Here is a 17323-nt window from a genome sequence, read left to right on the forward strand (position 1 = left end):
GTTATGTTTATCAGTATTAGTCATCGCACAACATGGATGTTTTTACAACGTTCCCTTGGTTCTGCTCACTTCACTCAGCATCAGACGATACAAGTCTTTCCAGGTTTTTCTGAAGTCAGCCTGTTCATCATTTCTTATAGCACAATAGCATTCCATTACATTCATATACCACAACTTGCTCAGCCATTCTAAATGCGAAATATTTATAAAGCACAGCACAGTGCCTTGCACAAAGTAGATGCTTTGTAAATACTTGTTTCTTTCTTTCCTCTTCTGTATTTGTAATCTTGTTTCGTTTATCTGTGAACAGTCAGTTCTCTCGAGCAGAGACAAGGCAGGGATGGTTATTGTCTCTTTTCCCTTGACCCTCACGGGTAGTAAGCGCTTAGTAAATATCTGAGAGGCAGCCAAGTGGATAGAGAATAGAAAGTCTGGTTTGGAGGCAGGTTTATGTCCTGCCTGCGACCCTGGCCCATAACTGCCTTGACCAGCTCTTCAAGACTACTGAGCACAAAGACAGAATAACCCATAGGCTTGACACGTTAAAGTTTGCAGATGTTAATGATTTCATTCACTCTCCCCACCGTCCTACCGAGAACACCTACCATTCTAATTCGATTGATTGCTTTGTAGATAAGAAAACCGAGGCTTCAGGAGCCCAAGGAACTGCCCCTAGGTCACCCAGCTAACCAAACAACTGACAATTGTACATGAAGGGTCTAAGTGCTAGAATATATAAGCTGGAAATACAACCAAGAGAAACTAGTCCGTGTGAGAGGCTGCATTTGAACCCTTTTCTAAGTAGGAGGCCCATGAGCTATGACCTATACCCTAGACTCATACCACTGAGCCATAGGTGCTGGTAACTTGCATCATTGAAGGGAGTGTTCCACCCAGATTGTTCACCAAGGTAACGAATTGACTGGGACACTCCCCACCAACCCCAATGAAACAGCAACAAAAGCGAAGGGCTGTATATAATAGTATATAGTATACAATAGTGGACATTCCAAAAAAGTCTTAATGACATTTTAAACTTTAAGTGGAGCACTCGATACAAAACGCAGCCCAGCTCCAGCCCTCAAAGAGCTAATATTAAATTATTTTTATTCCTGATCCCATGAAAAGCAGCAGTCTGGAGCAGGAGTCCAAGGCACGTCTGGGCTGTGTGCAAAAGTCGCTTCACCTCTGCCAGCCTGTTTCCTCATCTGTTAAGTGAGGATAAGAATTGTGCCTCCTTCCGAGTCGTTGTGAGGATCAAACGAGATTCTAGTTATACAGCGCTTAGCACACAGTGCCTGGCACATAGTAGGTGCTATATAAACATCAGCGCTATTACTATTATTTTTACTTAATTATTTTTCCAGGAAACTCTGAGACTCTTACGGTGCAGAGGTGTCCACCTAACCACGGCTGGCTGGGTCACCGTCGGGGCAGGCACCAGCCAAGCAGCATTCATTACGCTCCTACTATGTGCCTAGCTCAAGGTCAGTCACGGTCCCCCATGCACACTCTGAGAGGCAGGACTTTTCCTCCCCTGGGAAGTTCTCTCAGCTCCAACCCAGGTGGCACCGGGCTCACGAGGGGGAGGAGGGAGAGGAGGGAGAGGGCTGGCCACCCCCGGGGCCCCACGTGGCCGCCCGCGCTCCCGGAGCCAGGCGGGGCCACGCGGAGAGCAGGCAGGGTGGGCGGGAGGCGGGGCCCGCGGGGGCGCGGATGGAGCGCGAGCCCGGCAGGGGGCAGCAGAGAGCAGCCGAGGGCAGTCGTCGAGCCGAGCCCCCGCGCGCCCCCGCCTGCAAGCCCAGGCCGGCGCACGCGCAAGGGGCCCGCGGGCTCGCGCGGGCTGCCGGGGGCGGGGCGGCTGCGCGCGGCGGCGGCGGGGGCGGGGCCGGGGGGCGGCGCGTGAGCGAGCGAGCGCGCGAGGGCAGGAGGGAGGGAGGGCCGGCGGGCAGGCGGGCGCCGCGCCGCGCGGGGACACGCGAGCCGAGCCGAGCTGGGCAGCGCAGCCGCTGCGCCTCCGCCCGCCTCCAGTCCGGTGCCGGACTTGGTCCATGGGGGGCTTCGGCCTCGGCGGCGCAGCGGCAGCGGCAGCGGCAGCAGCTGAGGGGGCACCGGCGGCGGCCAGGGGCGCGGGGGCTGGAGCGGCGGCGGCGGCCAGGGGCGCGGGGCGCGAGGCGGTGAGTGAGTGCGTGCGTGTGCGCGCGTGTCCGTGGGGCTGCCCGCCCCCTCCGCGGGTAACGGTCTGGGCAGGCGGGCGCCCCCTCCCCTGGGCCGGGCCGGGGCGGAGCGGCCCCCTCCTCCTCCCCGCGCCCCAGGGGGAGGGGGGTCGTCCCGGCCCGCGAGCAGAGCCGGGGCCCCCGAGTGGGCGGCGGGGGGAGGGGTCCCTTCCGCCCTGCCCAGCACGGGGACGCCTCCTCCCCTTCCCCCGCCCCCCAGTCCTGACGTTCCCCTCTGAGTCCCGGCCGGGGAGGACGTCCGGGGGGCGCCCGGCACGAGTTAGTGAGGGGCCCGGCCGTGGGCGTGCGTGCATGCGCCTTTTCCCCGGGGAGCTCTGGTGCCCGGCTGACTGCGCCCACATTGCTGCAGTGAGGGCACGCGGGCGGGCATGCGGCGCCCCAGCGCCCGGCCAGGACCCCGCGCCTGTACCCCGCACCCGGGCGCACGCCCGGCCTCCCCAGTTTCCCGTGTGGATTCCCGGAGGGAGGCCCCACTTTTTCTGCCCCATGGAGGGGGGGAACCCTCGTCCCAAATTAGCCGAGAACTTTGGGGGGTTGTGATTGTTTTGAGGTCATGTCTTACATAACGTGCAGCTCTCCCCGATCCCTGGGGTTTCTCCTCATTTAGCCCGTGGCTGCCTTGATGTCCATATTAGTGACAAATAACTGGCCTTCGCTAAAGGCTGAGCGTATGCAGCAATCAGTGCCTGGGACAAACTATGCCTTTGCCTTAGATGCCTTCTCTGGTGGACTCTAATCAATTCCATTTCTCCCCTGGGGTGGCAGAATTTCTAGATGAATTTATTTTATAGAGTTTTTATATTTATTATCACTGGAAAAATCCAGATATTTAATTAAACCTGAGCGCAACGAAACTGCAGGATTTATCCGCCTCCCCCCACCGCCACTCCATTACATTGTGTGTTTGTGGTCTTTATTTACAGAATTTAAAATTTCAAAGATTTACCGAGTCTTCATTCCAGGCTAAATTCTGACCCGGAGGGCTGTCCAGCAACCTTTCCTAACTTCTGATTCGGATTCCTTGTGATATCCCCAAAGAATCAGAATCATGGACTTCAATGTGTGGTGACTTTGAAAAAAAGTGTTTTTTTAAAATGCAATTGTGGGTCTGATGTTTCATGTCCTTTCAGTGCTGCGTACGAAGGAACAGTTCCTTTCTTTAGACCTTTGGTTTCAGAAAGCTGGGCTCGGCTAGCTTCTGGGACTCATTTTTGAAACAATAGTAAATATTCTGGAATTTAAGAGTCAAAAGCTATCTAATAAGTAACTAAGAGAATTTATGTCGGAAAACAGAAAACCCATCTGTTCCCTCTGCCTTGCTAAGGAGTGCAGAGGATGAATTTCTAGGTAATTCTGAAACTTGCTATTTTGTAATACAAACATGACAAAGCCAGGCATGCTGTTGTCAGCAATTTTCCTCTGGCAGGTGAGTCTCTAAAATAACTGTAACTTTGTATCTGATCTTTGTGGGTTTCCAGTGATAGAGAATTTAGTGCCGGAAGGGTCCCTGAGAGCTTGCTCTGCATTGAGGACTGGGGATAATGTTTAGACTGCCAGGTATAAATGAGAAGCTTTTCAGTTGCCTTGGAAAAATAATTGTAATTTGCTTGAATTGTAGATATCCTCCTTCCCCCCACCCAGGCATTCCCCCGTTTGAATATCCCTTAGCTAGGGAAGAAACCTCAGGTATATGACAGTTTTGAATTCAGTCTTGTTGTTGTTGTTGTTATTTTTGTATGGTCCTCCCGCAGTCTCCCCTTAGTCCATGATTTGGGGCAGCCTGACCTCCCTAGAGCTGAAGATGAACTGGGAGTATTCCAGTGTCCCTGCTTAATATCTATAACCACTGGGGGGAGATAGTACAGTTTAAATTGACCGTAACCCTTGTTCACATAGACTAGCTGTTAATCATGCCTGGGCAGTTTGCCAAATTGCTAGCAATATATTGGTTGAGGAAGTAGACAGCAGCACATTTTGATCAAGGTGTCTGCTGATTTTTTTTCCCTTTCTTTAAAACATATAAATATACTGGCACTTTGAAAAGGCCTCTTTAGAGAAACTGCCTCTTTTCTTCCAGGCTTGCTGTAAATGGTTTAACTGTAGAAACTAGCCATTGGAACTTCATTGGTACCATCTGTGATCACTTCTGAGCCTTCTCCCAAAGCCTGACTGTGTTGACTTAGGAATCAGGTGGGAAACTACCTGGTAAATGCCATGCAGAGAGAAGGGGTTTGGAAGGATTTCGGGAGACCATCCCTCTTTCCAGAGAAGCTGTCTCTAAACTCTCCCAAGCAGATGGGGAGCCTATTTTTAAAGGATTCTAGAGAAGGAGATTTCGAAGCATCTCTTATAATTCATGCCAATTTTTTTTTAACACCCACAGTATGAGGAAGTTCTTCCCTTATCATAATAGAGACAAGATTGGAACCCAAGTCAAGTACTTTGAACAGCAAGCTGTCAGTTATGCCCACCATGAAGACTAAAAGAATTTTGTGTCAGCTGGGAGAGGGTTTCACGTTTCTGTTCAGTACATTGGCTTTAATATCATTCTTCCTAATTATACTGTAGGAAAAGCCCTGTAAGCAAAAGATATTGTTTATAGAATGTTTACAGGGAATAAAAATACAGCTAGAATCTGCAAGAACTATGGAAGAATTATTTGATTGAATTTTTGATGATCAGGATATTATCTCTCTTGCACGTGGGAGAGCATTTTCTTGGCCAACGTAAAACCTGTTCTGCCTCACACACTTAACAAGCCTGAGATATGGGCCAGATCCTGTGGTTTGTGGTACGTCTGCAGTCCAGGCTTGCCAGTCTGTCTTCTTGTGACATTCATTATCTTTCCTGCTTTGGTTTCTTCTAGAAGTATTTCTTGACCAGTTGCTATGTCCAAAGAGGCTTTGATCTCTTCTGCCTGGCAGAGTCCTCCTAGCACCTAGGATTTCAGTCACCCACAAGCATTAATTTAGTGCTTGCTATGTGCCAGGCACTGTGCCAGGCTCTGGGGATACAAAGAAAACAAACAGTCCCTACCCTCGAGGAGCTTATATACCAATGGGAAGACACCATGTACAAGCTGTTTGAGGGAGGAGGGCACTGGGAGGGCCAGGGAAGATGGGAAAGGTCACAAACAGAAGATGAGACTTGAGCTGAGTCCTAAAGCAAGTCCAGGAAGCTAGAAGGCAGAGCATTCCAGGCATAGGGCACAGCCACTGCAAAAGGGTGGAGATGGGAGCTGTGACTCCCTCCCCCCAGCCCATCTCCGTGTGTCTGAGGATCTGCTAGTAGGAAGGCCAGCAAGTAGCGTGGGCAGGGGAGTCAAGGCCAGAAGACTGGGAAGGTAGGAAGGAGATGGTCTGGGAAGAGCCACCATGCCTGAAAGGCCGAGTGGGACTTGTGGTCTTTCCATAAGCATTTTGTTCAGTAGCTGTTGGAGGCAAAGCCCTTTCAGAAGGTATGCTCAGACCCCTGGAAGTCCAGTTGTTTGGGGCTGTTCTTGCCATGTCTTGTGCCTTCCACAGCCTGCCTCTGCCATCCATCCATCTTTGCTAGTCGGGCCAGAACAGTTCACAGTGACCAGTCAGCATTAGCTGTCTGAGCCGGACTGCCTAGGAGAGTCAATCTCCCTCATTTCAGGACCAGATTACTGAGAGACATTTGAGACTTAGGATGTCCAGCTGAACCTGCAAAACTTCCCCTTTTCCAAATAGAAGGTGCCACCATCCTTTTGGTGTCCCAGGCTCTTAATCTTGGCCTTATTCCGGACTCCTCACTCCATCATAGCCAGGTAGAGGCAATGAGGTGGTGCCATGGATACAGCAGGGGACCTGGTATCAGGAAGACCTGAATTCAAACTCAGCCTTCACAGGTGGTCCTGGAGAGGTCACTTTACCTCTGCCTTAGTTTCCTCATCTCTCCAATGGGTATAATAGTGCCTCCTTCTCAGGGTATATGGGAAGATAAAATGAGATCATGTTAGTAAAGTGCTTTGCAAACCTTACTGTTACTGTTGTCAGTTGCTAGATGGTGCTGCTCTCCCTTAACAGCATCTATCCAGTGCTCCCCCTTATCTCTGCTCTTAGCTGCTGCCCATCTAGATCATTACAGCAGCCTCCTAATTGCTCTCCCCAATTCACGTCTTTGCCATCGAGGCTCATCCCGAATTCTGGTGCCAAAGGGATTTTCATTAAGACTGGATTTGACCTTGTCAGCTTTGCCTTGGTCAACTCCAGTGATATCTGTGTTTAGCTGCCAAAGCCCTTCCCCACCTGGCCTCCACATACCTTTCCAGCCTTGTTGGGAGCCCCTTGGCCCATGCTTGTACAGCACTCTCTCAAAGCCTCCCTTTGAGACTCCAGCTTGTCTCCGAGGCCTTTCCTCCTGCCAGGCTGTTTGTATTTAATTACTTTCCATTTTTTCCTTTTTTTAATGCTCCCATTAGAATAGAAACTCCTTGTGAGTAGGGATAGAGCCATTCTTTCTTATTGATACCCTCGATTTTCTAGCACACAGTAACCCTTAGTAAATTCCTCTCTGTTGGCTCACCCAAGCACCGCCCTAGCTGAGGCCCTCAGCCTCTCACCTGGCTCCCAAGTGATCTAGAGAGATGATTCCCCCCGGCCCAGCATGGCCTGATTGGCCCTTTTCTTTATACCCCCAGCCTAGCATCCTGCTGATAATGCAGGCTCATTTCAGAAATGTGTTCATCACTTCCTTGGCATTTTGGTTGGCTCAAGCTTGGTGCCGTAGCTCTACTTTTAGAAGTGGAATTGATTTGCTGGTTTTAGTTTCAGTGAATTCGATCTGGGTATGTTGAGATATTGAAATTAAAATGAATAACACATCAAGGTAATAAGATGCTTTTATTCATCTAGCATTATGGTAGGTAGAGCTTGTTAGGAAATGGAGGAGGCCACAGAGGAGTGGAGAAGCTGCTTCCCAATAAATGCTCTCTCTTTCCTTACCTTGGGGCTGCTTAATTACCTTAAAGGTGTAGTTACAGTGAGTTCTCTGAAGTTAACATTGTAGTTGCTAAAACTGGGCCCGTTTGACATGTTCTTTCTAGGTGTCCTGGCATAATGCCAGCCCAGCTGTGACCTCACAAAGGGAACAGCTGCCCCTGAGGGTGGGGTCACTGAAACCCAGCTCCCTGCTGAGGTGAGTAGGGTTCTAAGGCCTTCGGAAGGGAGATTGTTCTTCTGAGCTCACACTCACTGGGTAAGGGGCTTGGCCTTTTACTAAAACTCTGGCTTCCTGCACATCATGGTGTCATAGCACCAGCTCTCCATGTTCACTAATTTAAAGAAGGCATTTACCATGACTTGGCATTCTTTTGAATTTCATAAGGAAAAAAGTAAGTAACAATGTTCGATTTAACTCCCTTGTGACTAGAAATATTTTCAAAGAGGCCTAGCACTTATAACTACAACCATACTATTTTTGGAAATTAATCATGATTTTTCAATTAAACTCCTATCTCCAATAATGTTCTATGTCTAAAGAAATATTTCTTGGCAATTTTAGATATATTTTAATATGTGTTGTATTTTAAATTGTTGGGGCTAGAAGAAAACAAAAGGGAAGAAGGCCTAGCATGGTATGAGTTACAAATACTAGGTACAGGGGTGGGGAACCTGTGGCCTCTAGGCCACATGTAGCCTTCTAGGTCCTCTGGTGTGGCCTTTTGACTGTGTCCAAGTTTTAGAAAACAAATATTTTTATTAAGGGGATTTGTTCTGTGAAGTTTGGATTCAGTCAAAGGGCTGAGGGCCACACTTGAGGACCTGGAGAGCCACATCTGGCCTCAAGGCTGCAAGTGCCCCACCCCTTTGTAGGAGACAGTGACTCCTAAAGTTTAGTTGAAGCTAATTATAGAATCACAAAACAATTAGAGAGTCCAATTTGATTTTTCCCTGGGGCTTCATGGGGCTAGTTTGTATGTCCTTTTAAGAACTTACAGTTTAGCTGATATTTAGAATGATCACTCTACCCCACATCTTTCCTGTTACAGTTTAGGCCCATTTACAATTCTTGTCTTGAAGAGTAGTTCTGCTGTTGTATCAGCATAATCAGTGGAGTGTATGATTTGGCTAGTTTACTAGCCACCAGTCTCAATGACTTGATCTGAATTTTAGTGTGTTCTGATAGGTCCCCGTTTATAGTAGGTGCTTATTAATAAATAGCTATGGAATGAATGTTTAAACTGGGTCTCAAGCAGCTGATTTCATTTGTGTAATTAGCTTTTTCCCTTTTCCTAAATTTCTTTTAAAAAAGTTTTTGTTTCTACAGATAGCAGAACTAAAACATACTCTTGATTGGGAAGCTCAGTGGAGTCTTGGAACATTCTTCATCCAAAAACTTCTTAGACTTTACAGAGAATGGGTAAATGACCAGATAGTTATAGCAAGTTCTTCTTTGCTGAGAATGGGGGCTCTTGCTCAGGAAACAACCCAACAAGCAATTTTTTTGAACCCTAAATAGCAACGTGGTGATGCTAGAGCTGTATGTGTGGGCAGGACCTTTGCCCTTACCCCATTTTAGTTGTAAATCCGGCTCTGTGATTTCCTTGGTGTGGGTAGCCTATCTCATTACCGATTTAAGTTGGCAGCAAAATCTAAGAATCACCTGAGGCCCTGAAGGCCAGGGTCACATGACCAGGATGTATCAGGGGCAGGGCTTGAACCCAGGCCTAGAGTAGTGCCTGAAGGCCTGAGGGGTTGGGATATAGCCAGTGTGGGTCAGAGACAGCACTTGTACCTGAGTCACCTCCCAGTGTGTACTGCACACCCAGGGCTGCCCTCACTTCTTGTAATTGCCTGGTGGTATTGGCATGGGATATTGGCCTTTCAGAGGTAAATGGCTCAGCCTCAGCTCATTCTCTCTTCTTCACAGCACCACCGTCCTTGTGGATAGGCAGCCTCAGCAGCGCACCCACATCCCTTCAGGCAGAACTTGGCCTCTCTCCCTTCCTGGCCCTTTTCTGTCAGGCCCCCTTTTCCCCATGCACAGAGCCACCTTGTGGTACAGGCCCTCCTCCCCCTCACCTGCACTATTCCAATAGCTTTTTTGCTGGTGTACCTGCCTAAAGTCCCCCTACTCCAATTCATTTTCCCCACAGCTACCAAAGTGTAAGATTGCCCACGTCACCCCCTCGCTCCTTTCAGCAGACTGCAATGGCTCCTCTCACCTACAAAGTGGCCTTTCTTTGGCCTGGTCACTTCAGCCTTTCTGGGAGGTCCGATGCTATCCATCTCCTGAGTGCCTTTCTATAGCCCTCTCCCATCTCCGCTCTTTGGCCCTGGCTCTCCTCGCCCCCAGCTCCACCTCTTAGCATCCCTATCTTCCTGCGGGCCTTCTGCCTTGAGGCTTTTCATGGGCCTTGGTCACTTTGACAGTTCCCTCCCATCTACTCTGTCTGTCACGTGTACCTGGCTCTCTGGTGCCTCACCAGTCAGCCTGGGAGCCCTTGGAGGGGAGGGCCTGCTTTTGCCTTCCTTGTGTCCCTAGCTCTGAGCCTCGTGCCTGGCAAATGGGAATGGATTGTTGATTGGAGGTGGGTCTTCTGCCCCTTGTCCTCCTGCATCCTCTTCTCTTCCCTTTAATTCTCCCAGCCTCCTCTTTGCTCCTTCCATCATTTGAGGCCTGGAATTGAGCTCCTTTGGCTGGTGTTTAAGAGTCTCTGACTGCACCTGTAGTGAGCATGGCATTTTTAGTGAATAAGTGTGTAATCACGTGTGTAATGTTAATTAGGAAATAAAATACAAAGGAATTTTATTTTGGTGACATTTTCCATGTATCTAATCATTGGTGGAGGCACCTTGGTAGAGCATCCCTTATTTTTTTTTTCCTTAATGTAATCTTGAATAATTTAGTTTCAGTCATGCATTGTTTTATCAGGCCAAAAAAAGGGGGTTTTCAGCTGCAATTAAGAGTGCAGTCTGCTCAGCATCTGAGGAGTTTTATTTGGAATGTGGGATGGTGGGAGTGAGGAAGGAGATGCTGGACAGGGGTGGTGGAGAGGCAGCCCCGCTATGTCCTGGTTCTTTAGGGAGACCGAGGAAGGTGGAGAGGACTCCCGGCCCCTGTACTCCTGCGCTAGGGAAGAAGCCATCCTCAGTGCCCTGGGGTTAGGAGAATTCCTGCTCCCATCACAGAGTTGGAGTGAACCTGGCTGAGAAGCATTTCCAATGGCCCTCGCTGGAATGCTCACTTAGAAACATTCGTGAGGATGGTAATGAGGCTCTTGAATGTCAGTAGTACAGTGATATACTGCAGGGACTGGACCGAGCCAGTGTTTGTTACAGTGTTACAGCCGGTAAGTGGAGGCCCGTCTGTGAGCCGCGGCTGAGGATGTTCCCTGGGTTGAAGAGGTTTTCAGCGGAAGAGAAAACGTGCTTGAGCAGTGCCTTTGAGTAGGGGGTGTGTGCACCTGTCACCATCCTGAGAATCAGTGGCTTCCCCTCAGATTGCAGCCCTGTGGGTCAAGATGGAGCCCACCTGTGGGAATTCCGTCACTTTGCATGTACTTGATTTCCTCATTAATGTGATCGGAACTTCCGGGAGGCCCTAGCACCGATGGCCATGTGGCTGGATGAAGGGATAGTCTAGGGATGGCTGGCCCATAGTGCTTGGCATACCCTTGCTAACGCCTTACCCCACAGTTGGTACTGAATTAATAAGAGTTAGGTTTTTATCATCATCATTAGACAGATAGAGACTTGGAAAAATGGATGATGCAGAATGGTAGTAGGTGAAGATTTCCTTAGAAGAAGCCATAGAGTGCCTGGAACCCTTCTCCTGACTTGTGGGCATATTTTCTTCCTAGAATTTTTTGTTGTTTATCGTAATTGAATTTTATCTCTGTCCTTAATTGAAAGGTCTTCTCTCTACTTTAGAATGGAAGTGATGTCTATGGTAATAGATGACACTTAAAGTTTTGCCTTTGATTTTGTGAGCTTAAGGTAAATAAGGAAGATTCTTGCCAAATGAGCTAATGATGAAAGAAACGTTGGGGATTTATATTCATATTTTACATGGTATTAGTCATTATATTACTGAATGGTAATTACAAATGTTAGGCTGGCAGGGGACTTTTGGAGGTAATGTAGTCATCCCTTTTTATTTTGTACGTGAAGGGAAGAGACAGCAAAAGGTTGAGTGACTTAGTAGGCCCTGGAGAGTTGTCCCAATGATTTGCCGAAGATCACAGAAGTGGGTAGTGGCAAAGCTAGGACTGGAGCCGGTTCCCAGTCCAGTATTCCTTCCACTCTGCTGTCATGCCTCACCCGGGGAGGCTAAATGTCCTATGGGTGAAAGATATCTTTGTGTACTTCTGTATACTTTCTTGTTCTGATCTTTTCCCTCAATTTTAAGACTGCTATAAAAATGCCTCGTGACATTATTTCCCCTGGCTTCCCTGACCTCAGAATAGGAACTAATTAAATAAAAAACACATTGATTTAGAAAATCCTCCTAAAGAAAGTGTTGGTTGTGAGGACCTATGATCTACCAATGAATAACTTGTTTGAAAACATTACAAAATTAGTGCCTTTTCCTGCCCACTATTGGTTACGAGCTTTGTGATGGAGGACAAGAAACCTGACTGCCCACTGTGCACCCTGGTTTTGGGAAGAGCTGATGCTAAGGCTTCTGGGAAACCCAAAGCCAGTGCAGGAGGGGCAAGAAACTCGGCTCTTCTGAATCCTGCAGACTGAAAGTGAAACAACCAGAACGGGGGCTGTCAGAAGAAGGCCTTAGGGCTCGCATTTAAATTAGCACCACAGTGCGTCAGGAAACTCTGAGTTCAAATCTCACCCGAGTCACCTGGGCAAGTGCCTTAACCTGTCAACCTCAGTTTCCTCAGCTCTAAAGAGGGGATGATAACAGCACTCATTTCACTGCTCCACTGAGGTTGTGAGGATCAGATGAGATGAGATTTATAAAGTATCTTGGTAGATTCTCATCTGTGTAAAATGCTTTGTAGACCTTCAAGTGCTACGTGAATGCTAGCAGTTATTTAAACATTTTGACAACAGTATTTCATTATAGATTCAATATGATTTACTTTGTAATCCTCTATTGTATTTTTTGCATTTAATGACATGATTCTAAGATGAGGACTTCTAGGCAGGCTTCTCAGCCTGCCTGCCCAAGGGGGCCCAGAGCCCCATGTGGCCCTGTGGAATGACATCAGGGCTTCTAAAGCTCAGAATGAATGGAGGCTGCAGAGAAGAGCTCAGGAAATAAGAGATGTGTTGGCTCTCTTGGGCAAAAGGAGCAGGACGGTATGGCAGATACTAGAGAGAAGCACTTAGCTGTCCTTTCTTAGGAGCTCAGAGGCCTGAAAAAATCGGATACCTGGGATTGCTCAGCCCCGGGCAGGGTCTTTGAGAGGCTGATAAGAGGCCTAGGAGAGGGCAGAGAAATCCCAGCTTTCTATGAACTTCATTGTCAAGAACCAGACATGCTGCTGCTTGGGGAGGAGCAAGTAAGAGAGGTGTGGATAAGAAAAGGAATTCCTTTTACGTAGACTCTAAGAGTGTGTGTGTGTGTGTGTGTGTGTGTGTGTGTGTGTGTGTGTGTGTGTGTGTGTGAGAGAACAAACAGGGTCATAGGAAGAGGGCTCTATTTGTGTCTCCTTTATTTCTGTTTTTCTTCTTTGGGGCATTTTCTGTGTTTTACTGATACTCATTTATTTTTGGATTTCTCTTGCTCCTATGACTTTGCCCCAGCCAGTCTACTTAGTATGGAGGAGGCCTTCCTTGCTTTCTCCTGACATCCAGAGGGTAGCCGTGGAGCCTTTGGCCTGTCTTCATGCCATCCCTCACCTTTTTACCAGCCCGTCTTTCTTTCTTATCCTACAGTTTTTTTGTACCTTTGCTCCTTGGAAATACAGTGTTACCTGCTCGCCAGGCTCCTCCTCTCCACTGCCCTCTGTGTGGTATTCATTTTTAGTTCTTTGGAGTCTGTTGTAGTCTGAGTTTTGTAGCCATACAACACCAGCAGTAGAATATTGGCTTTACAGAGATGGCCCTTGGCTTCTATGAGAAGGCTGGGGTCATTGAAGGAGCTTCAAACTTTCCTGAAGGCCATCCAGCTCACTTTCCTTCTTGTTTCATCCTGGGCCCAACTCGTGCATGTTTACTATCTGCCAGACATCCATATTGATGGACAAGAGTGATAGGTTATCCATCCAAATGCATGTTGTAGTCTGAGCAATACACATTCTTCATCCACTTGGTCTTTCCTGTGTGGATGGGCAGGCCAGATCCTCCTTTAAGTGATTATAGATCTCTTTCAGGGAGCTCTGCAATGTTCCTGGACTTGATGTAATCAGCACAATGTCATCAGAAAACAAGCGCATTTGGAGGACTTCCCCATCAGCAGGTAAATCACTCCTCTTGGGCTTGGACTCTGCACCGAATGCCCTGCCTCATTGTGGCAGCCAGCTTTGACAGACACCCATCTCCCTGCGCTGTCCCTCACTTGATGTCTTCAGTTCCGGGACTTACTGAACAAGGTTATTTCTGTTGTTACAAGCTTTCCAGAAATCCTCCATGATTTTTACGTACAGGTGAGAAACAGCTTGTTGGAAGACAGAGCCTGTAAGATGAGGTTTAGCTCTGAATCACGTGCTTTGTTGTGTCCGACAGACACTGGGCTTATGGGACCTTGCCTTCTCTGTGTCTTTCAGTCAGTTAGGAAACAGTCAAGATGTCATCCATTGGTGAACGTGGTTTCCAGAAGCTTCCTTGTCCCCTCCGTCAATGTCTAGCTGACGTTCTAGAGATTTTGTATGAATGGGAGGGGAGGCAGAGAGGTTTGATGCAGTTACTGGTGTTTGCATGGGAGCTTTTTTTGGTATTCATGAGGGTGAACATTTATTGCACAACTTCACTTTGTGTGTTGATCCCTGGGTGCTCTCACCATTGGGCAGCCTCCAGCAGGGTCGCCTTTTCCTCTTCTTGACGCATTCTGACTTTTTCCTGTCTCCCCCATGAGCACGTTCACAATTGCAGTGTTAGGGTCCAAGTCTAGCAGTTCTTCTGTCCGTGGTGGAGGGGAAAAAATGCTATAATGAGTTCTGCAAATCTTTTCCATTTTTTTCTCTCTCTTCTATTTTCATCTGTAAGTGCCCTTGAAGTGACATTGCTTGGTCGAATGTTTTATCAAACTTTCTTTCAACTGGTTTAGCCTTCCCATGCTTCTCTCTGCTTTATGAGACAGTATTGCTCGTGATTATCCCTTATCCTTCCCTTGCGATTTTACAAACAAGTTTATACTTTGGTCTGGCAGCTGTCTTTCTCTATTTGGCAAGTAAGTCAGGAACCTGCTGACTCAGGTGCTTTCTGGCTGGCTCTTCGTTGTGGAAGCTGGATTCAGGTCCTGCCTGTATGTTCTTGAAGCATTTGTTAAGCGCTTATTAGATGTAAAGCACTGTGCTGGGGAGACAGATAGAAGAGTCAGACAGTCTCTGCTGTCCAGGAGCTCACCTGCTAACGGCAGAGACAATACCTAGAAATTCGCCTGCTCCTCAGGGCACAGCAGCAAAGCAGATGGTAAGACCTCTTACTTATGTCATTTCCACCGATGAGATGCACCTTCTTTTTGGGGGTCTTCAGTAACTCTTCAGTAACCTGGAGCAGTCCAGGCTGCAGGCTGCATCTCCACCAGAGGGGGCTTCCCAGGATAATGACCATGGACACTGGCCTGCAAGTGTGACTGTTTCAAGGTGCTTGAGTTTAGGGTCCTGAGCTGTCTGCATCAAGGTCCACAGGGAGATGCCTTGCCAGGCAAACCCAGCCTTGTGTCTTCTTTGGGGTGCCCTGCCTCCACGGCCTTAGTCTCCTTATCTGTAAAATGGAAGGGTTCTACTAGATAACCTCAAAGGTCTCTTCCAGCCCTAAGTCATTGGATCCTGTCACTTCGTGGATTTTCTCCAACTCTGAATATCTGTATAAAATTATATTCCATGTTGATCTAATTTCTGTTGTCTATTTCCCATTTTATATTGTCATTTTCTTGCTTAAATAGTTCGGTATTGCATTATTTCAAATGCATGCCATATCTTTTTTCTCATTGTGATTAGTTTTTCTTTCTTTCTTTCTTTTCTTTTTTTTTTTATTACTAATTATGATCTTAGCCCTGGCTAATTGATGGTATTGAATGTAGATAGCTGATTCAGGGATAATCACACATCAGTAACAGTCTTTTCTGTCTTTTAAAATGTCAGTTTCACTTTTTCTATGATTTTATTTGTTGTTCTATATATCCAGTGCCTGCCAGTACTTTTCTTGAAAGTATTAATGGTATAAAATGGCATGATACAAGGGCATGAGGCTTCTGGGTAATCTGCAAGTCTTTGGCCTCTCTCATCATTTCTTCCTGAACCACACTTTTCTCCCTTTCTCTCCATACTCACCTTTTTCACCTTGGCACTAACTTTACCAAGCATTGGTATATATATGTATATGCATACATATAGATAGATGTCTATATAGAGACACTGCCTCTTCCTCCTCTGTACCTGATGGCGGCACATCCATTCTTTTCATGACGGTCTTTTTGCAGATGGCATTTGCATCAGCAATGCATGGTGACCAAATGAAGTAATGTTTCCAGCTGGTTGGGGCCCACCACAAATCCCAGCTTCCAGCCCGTTTCTTTACCTCTTCAGGGAGACCCCAAAGGCTGTCCTGTTGTTTTGCTGCAACACTCCTGGATTAGGTGAATGTCAGAACATGAAAGGATTGAGGATTCAGAGTTGGAAGGAACTCTGTCCAAGCATGGATGGGAGTGGGACGTCATCATCAGTCTGATCAGGTTACTTCTGGGCCTGTTTTTGACCAGGATGTTGCCGTAAGGTGGAATGGTTTCTCCCACGTCCATTATTGTGGTTATGCTTATGTCCCTTTGTGTCAGGATATTTATTTAAGTCTTCCTGTGTTCTCTGAATGCATCATATTGGCCATTTCTTACACATTTGATCCATGCAAACTCTTTAGAATATTAATGCATTCACTCTTATGACTCAAAACCACCTGTACTGGAAAACATTCCCCTGCTAGACTCCTCACGGCCAGAGGGTCATTTTTCGTCCTGTCCGTCTCCATCATCATGTTACTGAAGTAAATGTTACTGCTTTTTCATTTCAATTGTGTCTGACCTTCTGTGACCCATTTGGGGTTTTCTTAGCAGAGATACTGGAGTGGTTTGTTGTTTCCTTCTCCAGCTCATCTGACAGATGAGGAAACTGAGGCAAACAGGGTGAAGTGACCTGCCCAGGGTCACACAGCTAGTAAGTGACTGAGGCCCAATTTGAACTCAGGAAGATGGGTCTTCTTGACTCCAGGCCTGGCGCTCTGTGCACTATGGCACCACCTAGCTACTCATTATTGCTTTATTCTTGCTTTCTTGCAGTGTGCTTTCTGTCCATTCCTCTTGTGTTGGGTTTTCTCTTTGCCTTTGTCCCTCCTGAATGGGTAACACTTCTTCAAGCATGAAGGGACCAAAATGCTGTAAGTTGTGAACCCGTGGGCTCTGTGGGGCATCCAGCGGCAGAAGCTGAGAGAGAGGAGAGGGAGGGGCCCCCAGAGGAATCGCCAGCTGGCTCGGAGGTAGTGCAGAAAGTGATGAAGAGCTCAGTGTGTGACACAAACTGCTCAAAGCAGCAGTTTTTGAAAGAATTTGAAAATTAAAAATAGGCGCTATACCCCTTTTATTTTCCAATGAAACCACCGTATTCCCACGGCTTTGTAGTACTCACCCTGGTATCTTATTTGTGTATGGTTTAAATGCTCTAAGTATTTTATTACAAACATGTTTTGTGTAACTTGGGATTTATATGAGGTTTGTTGTGAGATTCTTACTTTTTGTAAAGGCTGTCCTGGACCAAGCCTTTTTTTGGTCACATGATCCCTGGTGGTTCTAGTAGCATTGCCCAAGGTGGGTGGGGCACAGAGCAGTTACTGTTCACACTTGTATTTAGCGCCTCCTCGCTAAGTTATGACCAGTAATTTGGAAAACAGTGACCTGGTCAGACAGCAGTTTACCTCCATTTAGCGTGGTTGGCCTTGGATTGCGCT

At 47.4% G+C, this 17323-nt stretch overlaps 1 protein-coding gene across 4 annotated transcripts in view; it reads left to right on the forward strand.

Moving 5' to 3' along the window:
- Positions 1 to 1948: 1948 nt before the first annotated feature.
- PALS2 (protein associated with LIN7 2, MAGUK p55 family member) overlaps positions 1949 to 17323 on the forward strand; it is a 77791-nt gene continuing 62416 nt past the window's right edge. For 2 of the 4 annotated variants that reach the window (XM_020993425.2, XM_020993424.2), the window contains exon 1: positions 1949 to 2177. Coding sequence is in view for 2 of the 4 variants with exons in the window: in XM_078150880.1 (XP_078007006.1) it covers positions 7527 to 7593 (67 nt within the window). In the remaining 2 variants the exon portion in view is untranslated. Of the gene's footprint in view, positions 2178 to 7386; positions 7594 to 17323 lie in introns of those variants that run through there. The other 2 variants (XM_078150880.1, XM_078150882.1) reach the window with 1 other exon arrangement.

The sequence above is a fragment of the Phascolarctos cinereus genome, unplaced genomic scaffold (genome assembly GCF_003287225.1).
Source record: "Phascolarctos cinereus isolate Bilbo 61053 unplaced genomic scaffold, phaCin_HiC Scaffold_1;HRSCAF=81, whole genome shotgun sequence".
NCBI classification, from domain to species: domain Eukaryota; kingdom Metazoa; phylum Chordata; class Mammalia; order Diprotodontia; family Phascolarctidae; genus Phascolarctos; species Phascolarctos cinereus.